The sequence below is a fragment of the Cyprinodon tularosa genome, unplaced genomic scaffold, assembly GCF_016077235.1.
Source record: "Cyprinodon tularosa strain WSP-4 unplaced genomic scaffold, ASM1607723v1 ctg294, whole genome shotgun sequence".
In the NCBI taxonomy this organism is placed as follows: domain Eukaryota; kingdom Metazoa; phylum Chordata; class Actinopteri; order Cyprinodontiformes; family Cyprinodontidae; genus Cyprinodon; species Cyprinodon tularosa.
Genome location: NW_024039001.1, coordinates 68,282 through 82,219, shown reverse-complemented (window position 1 = coordinate 82,219; position 13,938 = coordinate 68,282). Strand labels below are relative to the sequence as shown.

At 41.0% G+C, this 13,938-nt stretch overlaps 2 protein-coding genes across 2 annotated transcripts in view; both read left to right on the top strand.

Moving 5' to 3' along the window:
* LOC119787326 (rho GTPase-activating protein 21) overlaps positions 1-2,821 on the top strand; it is a 67,411-nt gene extending 64,590 nt beyond the window's left edge. Inside the window, exon 25 of the mRNA XM_038291126.1 lies at positions 328-2,821. Within this exon, the coding sequence (XP_038147054.1) occupies positions 328-1,941 (1,614 nt within the window). The 3' untranslated portion in view covers positions 1,942-2,821. The remainder of the gene's footprint in view (positions 1-327) is intronic.
* Positions 2,822-5,236: 2,415 nt separating this feature from the next.
* On the top strand, positions 5,237-12,272 carry LOC119787334 (apolipoprotein D-like). The gene is made up of 5 exons (XM_038291135.1): positions 5,237-5,387; positions 9,868-9,992; positions 10,074-10,195; positions 11,778-11,863; positions 11,940-12,272. Exons 2-5 carry the CDS (start codon positions 9,882-9,884, stop codon positions 12,200-12,202), a joined length of 582 nt encoding a protein of 193 aa, XP_038147063.1. The 5' UTR covers positions 5,237-5,387; positions 9,868-9,881; the 3' UTR covers positions 12,203-12,272.
* The last annotated feature ends 1,666 nt before the right edge of the window (positions 12,273-13,938 follow it).

The following is a 13,938-nucleotide window of genomic DNA, read 5'->3' as shown; positions in this document are numbered from 1 at the left end:
TTGCTATAGTTACTGTCATAGCAATGGTGACTGCAGGGAGTTGCTGCTTCTTTTTGCACTGCTGTTTCCGCGCTGCTCCTCCTCCTCGGCTTCATGGCAGCTTCTGCTTTATCTGCTTCTGCATGGAAACAGCATTCATGTGCCTCCTCACTATGATGCTGCTAACCTTCCTCTTTCTGTCCACCTCTCTGATCGTTGCTTCTCAGGAGCAGGTGGAGTACTGATCTAAGGAATGAAGGGTTATTTTTTCTTTTTTGTTTCTTTTCTAAGTTGAACTTCACTCATTTTTCAATCCTTCTCTTTATTCTTCCCCTACCCAATCTCCAGGGTTCCTGGGGTTCTGGGAAGGACCAGTGCAGCCGAGAGCTCCTGGTCTCCTCCATCTTTGCTGCCGCCAGCCGGAAAAGAGGGAGGTCAAAGGAGAAGCCGCTGCCTAGCAGCTCGGATGATGATTTCGATGCCGTTTTTCCCAGAAAGGAAGCTTCTGACCAAAAGCTGAACCACCACTCGCTGCAGACCAAGGCTCTGAGCGAGACCCGCCCCAGCGCCAAACCAAGAGCTGAGGAGAGGAAGGAGAAAGGGAGGAGCGTGGAGCTCGCCTCTAAGGCCAAGAGGGAGCATAGACACTCGTTGTTCCTGAAAGAAAAGACTCCGCCCAGAAGGCCCTCACCGTCTCCCTCACCGTCACCAGTGATCAACGAGCAAACTGTCGCTCAGAGGAAGATCTCCCTGTCAGATCCTCCGTCCCAGCTGGATGAAAACACCTCCGACCTCAGCACCATGAGCTCCGGGGCATCCATCCCACGATCAAGACCAAAGAAGTGGGCCGGTGGAGCGTCCCTGGATCTGCCTGCAGGCGTTGGACCAGGAGGAGGCGCTGGGACGTCGGCTGGAGCCGAGGTGAGCTCCATCACCTCCGACTACTCCACCAACTCCTCCATTACATTCCTGACCGCCGCCGAGTCGAGCGTTCTCAGTCCGGAGCTGCAGGGCGGAGAGGAGGCCGACGACGAGCGCAGCGAGCTCGTCAGCGAGGGCCGACCCATGGAGACGGACAGCGAAAGCGAATTCCCCTTGTTTGCTCCGGGGGGCGGCAGCAGCCAGTCCACGCCTTGTCCGAAGCAGGGTCAGCAGAAAACCGACGCAGGGGCTAAAGGAGGCGCTACGGAGGGGGCGGGCCCACAGAAACAGGAAGTGCGCCGCCTTTTCCCCACACACAGGATGATCGAGTGTGACACCCTGTCCAGGAGGTGGTCCCTAAGGCATAAAACTGATAGTGACTCATCAGCAGAGGGCGCTGTGGGGAACGAGGGGAGAGCAGAGTCTGCCAGCAGGTTGTCTCGAGTCTTGGAGGTGATGAAGAAAGGCCGATCGTCGAGCAGCATCAGCTCCTCTTCGCGCAGCGAGTCGGAGCGCGCCGAATCACCCTGGCACCTCAAAATCACCGAGCGGCTGAGGTTCAGGATACGATCCTCTGCCGACGACATTTTCACTGCCAAGAGCCCGGCGGTTGATGCCAGGAGCAAAAAGAAGAACATCCGGCGGAGGCACACCATGGGCGGCCAGAGAGACTTTGCAGAGCTAGCGGTCATCAACGATTGGAGGGAGCAGGGCGGCGTAGACCAGGCGGCCGATCTGTCGGCTCTGGACCGCCTCAAACCCAGGTGCTCCTCTCAGGAACTTTCCATCCGAGACTGGATCAGCCGTGAGCACCTGAGGGTGTCCGACCCGGGCGCAGAGGCGGCACCTAAAGCGGTGCCGGAGGACGATCATCTCAAAGCTTCCGACGTCGTACCTGAAAAACCTCAGCCAACGACGGCGGAGCAGGTCAACGGCGGCGGGGTCCAGGACACAAATAAAACCCCGCTGGCGCCGGACACTCACCCGCACAAACTCCCCGGAGCGCAAGTCACCCGCTCACGGTTTTACCAGTACCTGTAGGCGGGAGAAACCCACCAGAGCGAGTGTGTTCAAGTGTGAATGTGTGTATTTTAGCACAATATTTTTATACTAAAGTATAATTTCTGTATCTAGTGTACATACTGTGTATAAGCTCTGATGATTGTTACTAAACTAATATTAAAGATCATTAAGTTTTCCGCCATACTGGAACAGACACGGAAAGGAAACATGAACTTTCTCCTGCAGAAATGACCCGAAAAACTGAAAAAATAGACGATTTTTGAGGCGGGAGGATTCATGTTTCAGTTCTTCCTCATTTTGAAGAATGTATTAATCTTTCTGGGCTGATAAGAGATGCTTGAGACGAGACCGTCTGTTTCTTTTCTGCCTGTACTTGAAGTACATAGGAAAACCGACGGCTGCGTTCTGTGGGAAGTTTTATTTCCACAGCCGGAAATTAGCTGGAAGAACTGGAGGATTGTTCTAGATTTATCCCCAAACAGGCTTTGAAATGGTAATGAGATGCTGACGCTGTGGTATGTAATGCTTTGGTAAATCAGTTTTTATTTCCCAGAAAAAGGTCTGTTTTTACATGTTCGACTTGTTTTTATCTCTGAAAAAGTGCCTGTTTTGTTTTCATTTAAAGACCAGTTGTTTTTTTTTATAAACAGAACGATTGTTTTAACCAAGAAATCCAGTTTTCAGTAAAATCTACTTCTCCAGCATTTATTTCTCTCCTGACCACACCTCTGTTTTTGTTTTTTAAATGTGGTAAAAGGCACCAGCGCCTTTAACTGGAAGAGACTAGAAGAAAGCAGGTTTGAAACCTGTACGATGCGAATGTTTGCTGCAGCAGAGCTTGGGTTCAGTGCTGCCCCGTCCCAACAAACACTGGAAATAAAGAAAAACATGAAGTCCAGCATCTGCTTTCTCTCTACTTTTTGCACAAAAAACGGGTGAATTTACATTTTTAAGTTTGAAAATGTTTTTTTCTCTGATTTAGAACATTAAAGAGAGACCTACGGCCCTCAGGAGCGTTTTCCAGACACACAATGTTAAAAACAACTGATTCAGTAAAATACATGCATTAACATTTTAATAAAGGTGTTAGTGTATTTATCAGATACAAGATCAGGGTAGGAGATTAAAACATTGTGATGAGAGAGAAAGGCATCAATGATGGTGACTATAGGGAAAAAAGGATGTTTATCTCCTTTTTCCAGAAAAAGTAGCTTGGTTTTTTTTTTTTTTTGTTAGTAGGTTGGCAGGAAACGAGGTATGAGAGAGGTGGACAGACATGCAGCAAAGGACCACAGGCCGGATTCGAATACAGGTCGGCCACATCGAGGACTAAGGCCTCCACACACGGGTCATGCACACCAACCACTCCACCAGCAAGCACGCCTCTGGGTGTTTAGTTCTGACTGGAAAATCTGGCAGTGATGAAAAAAACAAACTGGAGCAGCTTTATAGGAGAATGAACAGGGTTTCTGCAGGTCATTAAAAATCATTAAATTATAATTTTTAAAGTTAAGGCCTTAATTGGCATTAAAATTCATTAAATGTGATTATCATGGCATTTAAAATGCTTTAAAAAAAAAAATTGTCAAATCTATCAGGTTTAACTGGTTCCACGTGTTTGCGTGGAACTGCTCCTGGTTGATCATAAAGCCATATGTAACAGAAGCTCAAGGCACAGAAAAAGCTATAGAATGGGAAAATGCTAATTTCAACATAAGTGGCTGAAAAATGAGAAATTCGGGACATGGCTGCAGTGTTTATATATATATATATATATATATATGAATGAGAGTAATGGGTAGCATTAAAAAACATTAAATTAGAGGTACTCATTCCTGTATAAACCCTGATGAAGCAGCTGAGCCTTATCTCAAAAATACCCAAAACCTTTTACCATATAACTGCTTTTATACGTTATTAGTGGTTATAGCATTTTCTTGCTTGAAATTAGACATAATTTTAAGCCTTTATTGTTAGATCAGAGCTTCTTTCATTGGAAAACCTAAACTGTGTCTAGTTTATGTGCCAAACAAAGCATTGGCACTAGAGGGGGGTAGAGAACCTACAGGTTGTACTAAACCAAGAGTAGTTCTGTTGAAACATTTAGTCATCCAAGAAATGACTTGCAAAAGAAAAACTTTCAGAAAAATACACTTTTTATTCCAACTTAAAACTTATGAAATGGAAACCATATTTGTTAGAACAAGGTGAAGAACTTTCCTGGAAGATTTCTATGTTTCATTTCTATTCACCCAATCTTTGAAAAGCCCACAATATTCACAAGAGGCAGACGTTTTACTCATATTGTTGTAGCCATACTTCACAATATTACTCAAACTACAATGCAGTAAATGTACTTTTTTTTTTTTTTTTTCAAAATATAACTCAAGTAAACATACCTACTTGCTGCCCACCTGTGATTGGCACTCAGAGCTGAGAAACGAAGCAAAGCTTAAACAGATCACAAACTGATCTGTAGTTAAATCAGTTTAGTCCAGCCAGATTTATTTAGGTCTAATAGTTAATAAAGTAGTGTGGATCTAAGATGGTAAAAAGATAAGAGCAAAAATGATGACATAGCTCATTGTTCTGTTAGAGGAACTGAAAACAAGTTTGATATGTATGAAAAGTTCATAGTGGCTTCTGTTGGCCAGAGCGCCGCTCTTTAATAGACTTGATGGTGGTTTATTCAACCATTAATTAGGGTTATGAGTCCTTTCCACTGAGTTAGTCGTCCTTCGTTATCTGCATTAGCATAGTCTCACTGAAATGTGAGGAAAATCCAACCTCTAATCTGTGCATCAGTACCTCAACAATTAGAATTTTTTTTTTTATTCCAACTTTCCTTCCTTTGGTAGCTCAGACACTGATCTAGCGATCCATGACTTCCTGTTCCTGATATATCTGATGCGAAACAGATAAACTGTAAACACTCCAGGCGGGTGTGCTGCTTAACATACAATCTAGCTGTTTAAAGGCTTGGTGGGGCATCCATGATGCTGTGGGCCTGCTTCATTTTAGAACACTCTAGAACCACAGTGTGGTTTCTCCCGCCTACAGGTACTGGTTTCATTGCTATACATTTAAAAGAAAGATCTTGTGAACTGAACCAGTAATCTGAAAACATGAAAAAATGAGAGGAAATGGCCAGAAATTTAGATAAAGAAGAGTTACTGCTCAAAGTTGAGACCCTTCTGTTGGCAGCAGCCTTAGAGCTGAGAGCTAGAAACTGGTGGTTGTTGTAAGGGTGTGGTATAAAACCATTCCATAGGTCAGGTAAATTTCCACTCAGGTGAGCGGTGCCCTCTGTTTGCCCTGAATGACTGAAACTATTTACATTTAAGGACGATGATGACATTTATGCCCCGTGCCTTTAAGAGTGATGTAACGTCCACCAGAAGCCATAAAAGTTGGGGACATTTTATCACCTGGCAGAATCGAACCTCCACCTCACATCGTCTCAGGTAAGAAACCCTAACACCTGTAGGGTATTTCAACGATTGACCTCTTATTTCTTAGCATTATTCTAACACCTAATATGGATTGTTTCATAACACCTGCTATTAAACCGTAGCTAAAAAGAAGCAGCTTTGTTAAAACCGGGTTAAACATTTTTTTTCCAAAAAAGGGCCAAGAGAAGATCAGAAATGTTGAGTCTGAACATAAATGTAATAATATATGTGAAAAGGTGTTAACATTCCTGTTAAAACATCAGATTTGTTGTTTATCATAATTACAATAGGGGGTATCTTGTGTAAAAATAAACTTAGAAAAACCACATCTATTAAACGTCTGCACTGAATTGATCAGAAAGGTTTAAAAACAAAATGATATTTTCCTATTTGCTGCTGATGGGTCGATGACACAGCAGGCAGATTATTAAACCTAATTTGAATAATCCAAATAATTTATGACATGTGGAACTGTCTTATTTACTAGGATTACATTTTTCCAGACTTAAATACTGTAAATTATTTTATGTTTTGACAGCTGTTTTACAAACCAAAGCTTTGGTGATAGCAGAAAACAATCCAGCACTGAACAGGCTGTTGTATCATAGGACAGAGGTCAGCAGCCTTCACAACCCCGAGAGTTTGTTTTGATTTTGTTCCAGCTAAACTAAACTAGTTTAGAGCCACAAAGATAACATGAATCTTTGATACAAAGCTGTTTTTATGTAACCGCACAGTTCCAGTTTCTATAACAATTCAGTTTATAAATAAAATAAGGCTGAAAAAGCACATGTTGGCAATGTTTGGACAAAGAATTATTTGGAAAAAATATTTCTTACACTTTAAGTGTCATTTCTTTTGTTAAAATGATAGCGTACACTATAGGAAAAAAACAGAAAAAAAATTATGAAATTAGAGCCTACAGCCACTATAAAACTACAAAAATGTTCCTTTATAATATATTTAATTTTTTTCAGTCTGTTTAAATTGAAATTAGTTGCAGCAGTCGTATGATTATGTTATTCTGATTTTTTTTAATTAATGTAAAGTTTTTTGCGAACGTAAAGTTAAAAAGCATATTTAATCGTTTAATAACTTGGAATATTTTTGTTTTTAAAATAAAAAAATATGCATCCCGTTAATTTCAATAATAATTTTTAATAGTAGTTTTACAGGAACCCCATACTCCTGACCTTAATAATACAAGATCTCAGGCGTTTCTGCAAAGATATCCTGTACCTCAGGTGTTACATCGGAACAGGTTTCATAATGGAGCGATTTCATAATGTGTTCACGCTGAGTGCATCTTTTCTGAAACGCTGAGTCATAACTTCATCATCTCTCCCTGTGCATGTCGTCCTCCATGTTGACCTTTCATCAGTGTGTTTTTGTCACATCAGCTTCACCAATGGACCTGGAATACATGCTTCTTTGTCTTTGGTGTGGCTGTGTTTGTCTCTCTGGATACACATTTAAAATTAGTTATTTTTTAAAAGATCTTTTTATTTCTTTAAAGTTCTGGAAAGGAGTATAACCAGTAGCTAGAGTCAAAAGTCTACAAACATGCAGCAAAGAGCTAAGGATGCTGCAAATAGCTCCACAGACTCACTAGTGATGTCAAATCTAAAAACACACAATCGACTGCGACACAATACACAAGAAAAATGCTGCAATCACAGAAAAGAGAAAACAAATTCAAACAAAAGCGAACCCCTGCTGCAAACCTGCCCCCACAAAACAGGAGTACCTTAAACCCCAAACCACTAGGGGGCGCTCTTCCACCAAGCCAGATGAGACCACAGCATTTTTACCTCCCTAAATATGCTGCTGTAAATATGTTGCTAACGGCAACGTGTTTCAAAACACAAATGTAGGAAAAAAATACCCTCTCTTGCTTGCTTTTTTTCTGACCTCTTCTTAGCATCCTGTTAAAGAAGCCTTTCTCAGCGATATTTTCTCAGTTGTACATTTTTGCTCCCGTCATACTTTTTGAATGGCAGAATTTTTTTCTTTTGCAGTCTTTCCTGTTGTACTTGTTTAATGTTTGTGTTTCTAGGTGTTTGGGTTTGCATCATTCATGCGTTTGAGGCTCTTTTTTCTGTTTCAAGCTCTTTGGTTTGCTGCAAGTTTGCTGTCCAGAAGGAATATCTTAAAAGAAGTCAATTTAAAGAATCATGGGAGAAAAAAACATCTTAGATAAGGACAGAAAAATCCTGTTGACCGCACCCTGTACTTTACACAAGAAAGAATTTGTTAAAACATACCAGGTGTGTAGCAAGTACATTGTGCAACTGGTATGTAGGGTTTAGGTCTTGATACTTATAAACACTGGAGATAACTGAAGATACAGAACTACGGAAGAGGATTAGGGCCACTGAAATTTTTTTTTAAAAGTCAACTGATTTAAAAAAACCTCAGAATTCTGACTTTAATCTCAGAATTTTGGATCTTAATGTAGATGGGCACCATGAAGGAAGAGATTAGAAAGCACTCAGCTTCACTGACAAAGATGTGAGTTGTTTGGGAGGGCCAGTTAGAAATTGGTGGAAAATGACGGAATTAGGCGACTTTTTATGTGATGCTATTTAACACAAAGATGCTATTTAATTTATGGAAGAGCAGAAGGTGATTAAAACAAGAGAGCTAGTTTAGTCTTAAAAACAGACAAACAGACAACGGCTTGATGCTACCATGTTTGTCAGAATTCAGTCAGAATTCTGAGATTAAAGTCGGAAATCCGAGATTAAAGTCAGAAATCTGAGATTAAATTCAGAATTCTGAGATTAAAGTCAGAAATCTGACTTATTTCTCATATTATACTAAAATAAAATTTACAAATCAGTTAACTTTTTTTTTTTTTCTTCCAGTGGCCCTAATCCTCTTCCGTAGAGAACTCATTTACAGACTACAGAAAGAATACATACCTAGAAAACAAACAAAATATCTAACAAAAATCTCTCAACGTTAGACAAGCTGCCACTGAAAGGTTGAGATTATGTGTTGTGAATTGTCGCTATATAAATACGTTTCTCTTAAACTGAGTCGTCAGAGTAACTTTTCCTTCAATTTACTCATTTGGATCCTGTAGCCAAAGCCATAGTTCAAACAGATAATTTCTGGTGAGGGAAAAGCAATCAAAACTTCATATGTCACGGTTGGATCAGGAGGCAGAAATACAAAAATACTGAGAACCAAAACACAGATGACCAAAATGTCAGGGAGAACTCACGTTGGGATCAGAGCTGAGGAAGCAGCAAACCAGCACTGAGTGACTGCAGAGGTGAGGTATATATTGGGAGACTGAACCAGGACAAGCTAATCAGCAGATATAGAGCAGGTGTGGGCAGGACCAACTGGGAGGAAGCCAAGGGGAAAAAATAACAAGCACAGTAAGGCAACGGAGGATAATTTAAGAACTCGGCACTGGTAGAAATAAACTACAAAGACACAGAACACAAAGAAACTTAAAAATAAACCCAAGCAGAGGGCAGAACCCTGACATCATACCTATGAAACCTGAATACGATCGACTTCAGGCTTTTTATTAAAAATCTCTTTATTTTTCACATCTGAATCCCTGAGCTAAAGCCATATTTTATAACAAGGTTCAAAAGAATGATAAATAATCTAAATAATAAAAAGCTGTACAAAAGTTTCAGTCAGGATAAGTGTTGCTGAATTTGTTACCGAAATGTCACTAAAAACTCTTTTAAGTCATTAAAATAAACAGATTATCCATCTTTGTGTAGAAATGTCAATAATGAAATAAACAAAACAGCACGTGACGTTTCTGCTTTAGGTTCTACAAGCTGGATTAAACTTGGCTAAAGTGGCTGCACCCTGTCTTAAACTCAAAAACAGGTTTGCCGGTGCAAAATAGGCGCGTACAAGGTAGGGCACAAGAATAACTGGTGTATAGGTTTAAGGTTGTAGTCCCAACAAATCCCTTAAATAACACTTTAAAATTATGATTCAATGTTAGGTTAATTGGCTTCTCTAAATTCTCCTTAGGTGTGAGTGTGTGCGTGAATGGCTGTTTGTCTTAATGTTGCCCTGTGATGGACTGGCGATCTGTCCAGGGTGTGCCCCGCCTCTCGCCCATAGACAGCTGGAGATAGGCACCAGCACCGCTCGCGACCCCACTTGGGATTAAGCGTGTAAAGAAAATGGATGGATGGATGGAATTATGATTCAAAATGAATGAATCTGTCTTTGTCTATTAATATAAATAATATAAAACATACACCACAGCTATAAGTATTACTCTATTATCTACAATACTATCTCTTGAATTCCTTTATTTGTGTGTGAAACCAACTGGATTAGCAGCTCCATTGATTTGTTAAAATGTTAGCTTATAAATACAGTAATCAATTCCAAATAGTGCAAAGTTATGATTGTCTCACCGATTTCATGCTGCTTCACATTTCCACACCTGAAGTATGCACATGCATCAGTAAATGGTTATTTTGCATGCAATGTTTTCCCTCAGCTCCCAAAGCAACCATGTCACCTTCCTGTTTCGTCCTCCTGCTGCTGCCTCTGATCTCAGCTCAGACTGTCCGCTGGGGGCGCTGTCCCACTCCGCCTGTGCAGCCAGACTTCAAACTCCAGGAGGTACAGCTTTGATAAGTACGTTAATGCATTCCCTGAACACCATAAACTTCAACACACGTTTCTGTTTGTTTCTGTTCACAGTACATGGGAAAGTGGTACGAGATAGAGAAGATCCCTGCTTACTTTTCTTATGGGAAGTGCATTGAAGCAAACTACTTGCTGAGAAATGATGGCACTGTCCTGGTGCGCAACTCTCAGGTCGTGTGAGTAGATCTGCTTTTCTTGTAACTTTGCAACAAGTTGTTAGATTATCTGACAACAACAACAAAAATAACACTGTCTATCCCTCTGAAAGGGGGTTGTTAGGGGGTCATTGTTGGCCTGGCTGCCCAGGCGAGATATTTTTATCCCCTGCATGGGGGTGGGGGTTAGCATAGACCAGTATCGGGTATTGCTGGCTCACAAAGAACCCAAACGACTCCCCATTCCTAAGGGGTGGATCCGTTCTTCTGGTTCAATTTGCATGTTTTCTAAACCAAAAAAAAGTTTTTGGGCTACTATATAAAGCTTTCAATTCAACACTAAAGGGCAGATTATACTTCTGCAACCGCACACATCAAATGTTGCTTGCATCTGGTCGCGAACCAGTTTTGCTGGTATGCTTTTACACCGTCAATCTGGAATTTCTAGGGAAGCACAGTAGTTTCCTGCCAAAGCGCAAGGGGGAGCCTATTCAAGAACTCAAGATAACTTTGACGGATGGTCATGAGAACTTCTGCGGCGCCAACGGGAGTGTTTATCTTCCAAAACAACAATGGCGCGTCTGCAAGTTATCAGGGTCACGGAGATGGATCTAGAGTTGCTAGACATCGAAGAGCAACAGGTTCTGTTAATGCAGTTGGCAAAAAGACCGATTAACGTAGTTGTCCATTGTTCCTCGGTTTTTAAAAATGGCACGTCCCGGCACCGAATCCAGAAGGGCGATCACACAGACAGCCAGAAAGGCATACCAAGGACCAATCACAGCTGCTTTTTTTCTGCGCAGTTCCGCTTGAGGACTGCGCGGGTTTGCGACCGTCTGACGCGTAGTCAGGTTTGTTTCTGAGGTGCGCAAAGATGGTTGCAGAACCTCTGGGCTGGGGCGTGGTCACACACAGAGACAGATGCAGACATTGCAGAGGCTATGCGTCAGAAGCATAAATTGGCCTTAGGTCTGACATTTGGAATTGAAAAAGCTTCCTGGATGGGATGTGAAACATCTTCAAACTTGGAAACCAAGTCAAGTAGATTGTTTTTTAACTATTTCATTCATTCTAATGCAAGTATGAAAATACTAAAACATTATAATATTTTGCCCAGTTAATCTGACCTAATAAGGACATTATATAAGAATATTTATTTTGTGCATTTTAATCAAGAAAATAAGGTTAATTGTTCTATGTTGGAGTTAGTTATGATTGTTGTCACACACGAAGAAAGGTGTACCAGACAGCCAAAAGCAAAACATTTTACGGTACTCAAAATTAGTGAGTATAATTAAAGACTGCATAGTTTGTTCTTCTTTAAGCAACACTAATATCGGGGGGGTTTGCATGTTTTCTGAGCCAAAAAAAGTTTTTGGGCTACTATATAAAGATACGAACTCAACACGAACTCTTCAAACTTCAAACTCGGGAGTTTTACTAATGTTAGCTAAGAAAACTGACTTCTTTATATCAAGGCCGTAATCTTTTATGGAATGAACTCATGTCTCTGTAAAAATAACAACTCAGGGCTTATAAAGAGATTTAAATGTATTTATTTTATTTAATTATTAGCCCTGAAATCCCATAAACTCTGTTCCAGCAATGGCACAAAGATGGAGGTAGAGGGGACGGCTAAGCTTATGGACCCTCGTGAACCAGCAAAACTTGGAGTCAGCTTTTCAAGATGTAAGAATGTCTTCTTTTTTATTCTTTTCTCTTTTCTCTTCTTTAAAAGGTTTTAATTTTGTGTGGGATCTATCAGTTATTCCCTACAGGCCATACTGGGTTCTAACCACCGACTACACCAATTTTACCGTTGTGTATTCCTGCACTGAAATGTTTGGTGTGGGCCATATTCACTTTGCCTGGATTTTGTCACGCTCGCCATCCCTGCCTGATGAGACTGTGCAGCGTTGCAAAGAGATGTTGATGAGAGAAGGAATCCATGTAGCTGCGATGAAGCCCACGAAGCAGGACTGCGCTCCAGAGGAAGACCATGACGGCAGTGGAGAAAAAGAGAACTAGAGAGCGATTTGGCTTTTATTTTATACATTTACCTGTCCAAAAACTTCATACTTTGGTATATTTGTTGGTATATTTTTAAACTTTGCCTCTTTTTAAGCTAAAATCAGGAAAATATAACTTGCTTTTAAATTAACCATATTTTTAAAATTATTGATGGAAGGGAAATTTACTTTGCTGTTGAATAAACCAAATCACAGTGTTGGCTTTGGTTTAAAGGACATCGTCTTCACTATCTTTCCAATTATCAAGCCATAAATTCTTCAGCACTTTGAAAGCTTAGGTAAGGATCCTTGTAGATGTTTACTTTTTATTCTGTTTTTTCTATTTCTATAAAAGGACAAACATCTGAATCATAAAGCTTTATGATCTTTAAATGATTATCAACTCTAACATATATAGGGTGACAATGTATTGTTGGATAACATTGCTATTCAACTGAACTGCTTTGGGGAAGAAAGAGGAAAAATAAATGAATGCAGGTTTTTTTAAGCTTTTATTTGGTTTTTCTTCATTGGTGATATATCCTGATTATAATAAAGCACTGATTGCACTTTCTGTATGTTCAATAAAAACACATCTTCGGCAATAAAGTTTGACATAAGAACTCCAGGATCTTGCAGGATGGTAGATTTTCAAAAGTTCGAGTGTGAGGGGTGTGGCGGTGATGCTGTCATGATGCAGGACAGAAGGACCCAATATTCATGCAAGAGAGAGAGTGGGATTATTCAGAGTGTTTATTAAAAAAACGGAACGGGTTGAGGATCCATGGTAGCTGTGGCTAGGACGTATATAAACGGAACCTCTGGTTACAGAAAAACACAGGTTAGTGACTGCGATAATCCAATGCTGGATGATTGTCCATGTGAGTAACTAACCTGGTTAAACAGTTAAGCTCATCGTTAGAGAACGAGGTAGGATCTAGCCGGTGAGGCGGGCGCCGCCCATAGTGTCGCAGATGCTGCAGCCCCGGAGAGCAAGCAGGAGTCTGAGCCAAGACAGGGAAACAGATTAGAACAGAAGGTCCAGGAGTCCGAAGCCTAGTAAGAGATTCTGCTGAGAACAGTAACAGGCTGGTTCAGGGTTCCAGGAGTTCACAGACAGGTTCAGACAGGAACAGGCAAGCTCAGTGGATGAGAGGCAGAACAGGATTAGGACATCAGAAACACTATGAAACACTAAAAACCCTCAGATAATCTGCCCAGATAGCTGGAGCAGGTGGATCAGATGAGCGGTAATTGGAAATAGGGCAGAATTAGACAGGTGAATGAGATGCAGTGGTAGATCAAGCCACCCTTGTAGAGAGGCCTCGGTCCTCTCTGCAGCATTCATGAAACCTTTTGTTTCTCCATCTGTCTGGCAACTAAATCAATCATACCCCTAATGTACCTTTGGTAAGTGGGGCTGCTTTCTGCTGCACAGCAACAACTTTTAATCTTACTGTAAAGGAGAAAAGACCATCTGCTTTTCTGCAGCAAACTGTTTTAGCGGTGCGGTTGAAGGCGTTCTCACTGTGCACCACAGAACATCCCATTAGTACCTAATAACTTCAAAGTAATGCTTTAGGTGGTGTGCATGCAATTCTCCACAACTGCTTTCAAAGGAAATTCAGGCACATCCAATATCAGGTAACCTTTCCTCCCACAACTATTTTGGGTGCAAGGTGAAACATTGGAGCCGTGATTATGGATAAGCTACAGAGATTTGCATACACTTAAATCAGTCTTGAGATTTTCTTT

What these genes read in the sequence shown, in the direction of transcription:
- LOC119787334 (XM_038291135.1), top strand. Translation starts at nt 9,882, where the DNA reads ATGTCACCTTCCTGTTTCGTCCTCCTGCTGCTGCCTCTGATCTCAGCT. An exon ending in CAGACTTCAAACTCCAGGAG is followed by an intron (nt 9,993 to 10,073) that starts GTACAGCTTTGA and finishes TTCTGTTCACAG; the next exon opens with TACATGGGAAAGTGGTACGA. An exon ending in GTGCGCAACTCTCAGGTCGT is followed by an intron (nt 10,196 to 11,777) that starts GTGAGTAGATCT and finishes ACTCTGTTCCAG; the next exon opens with CAATGGCACAAAGATGGAGG.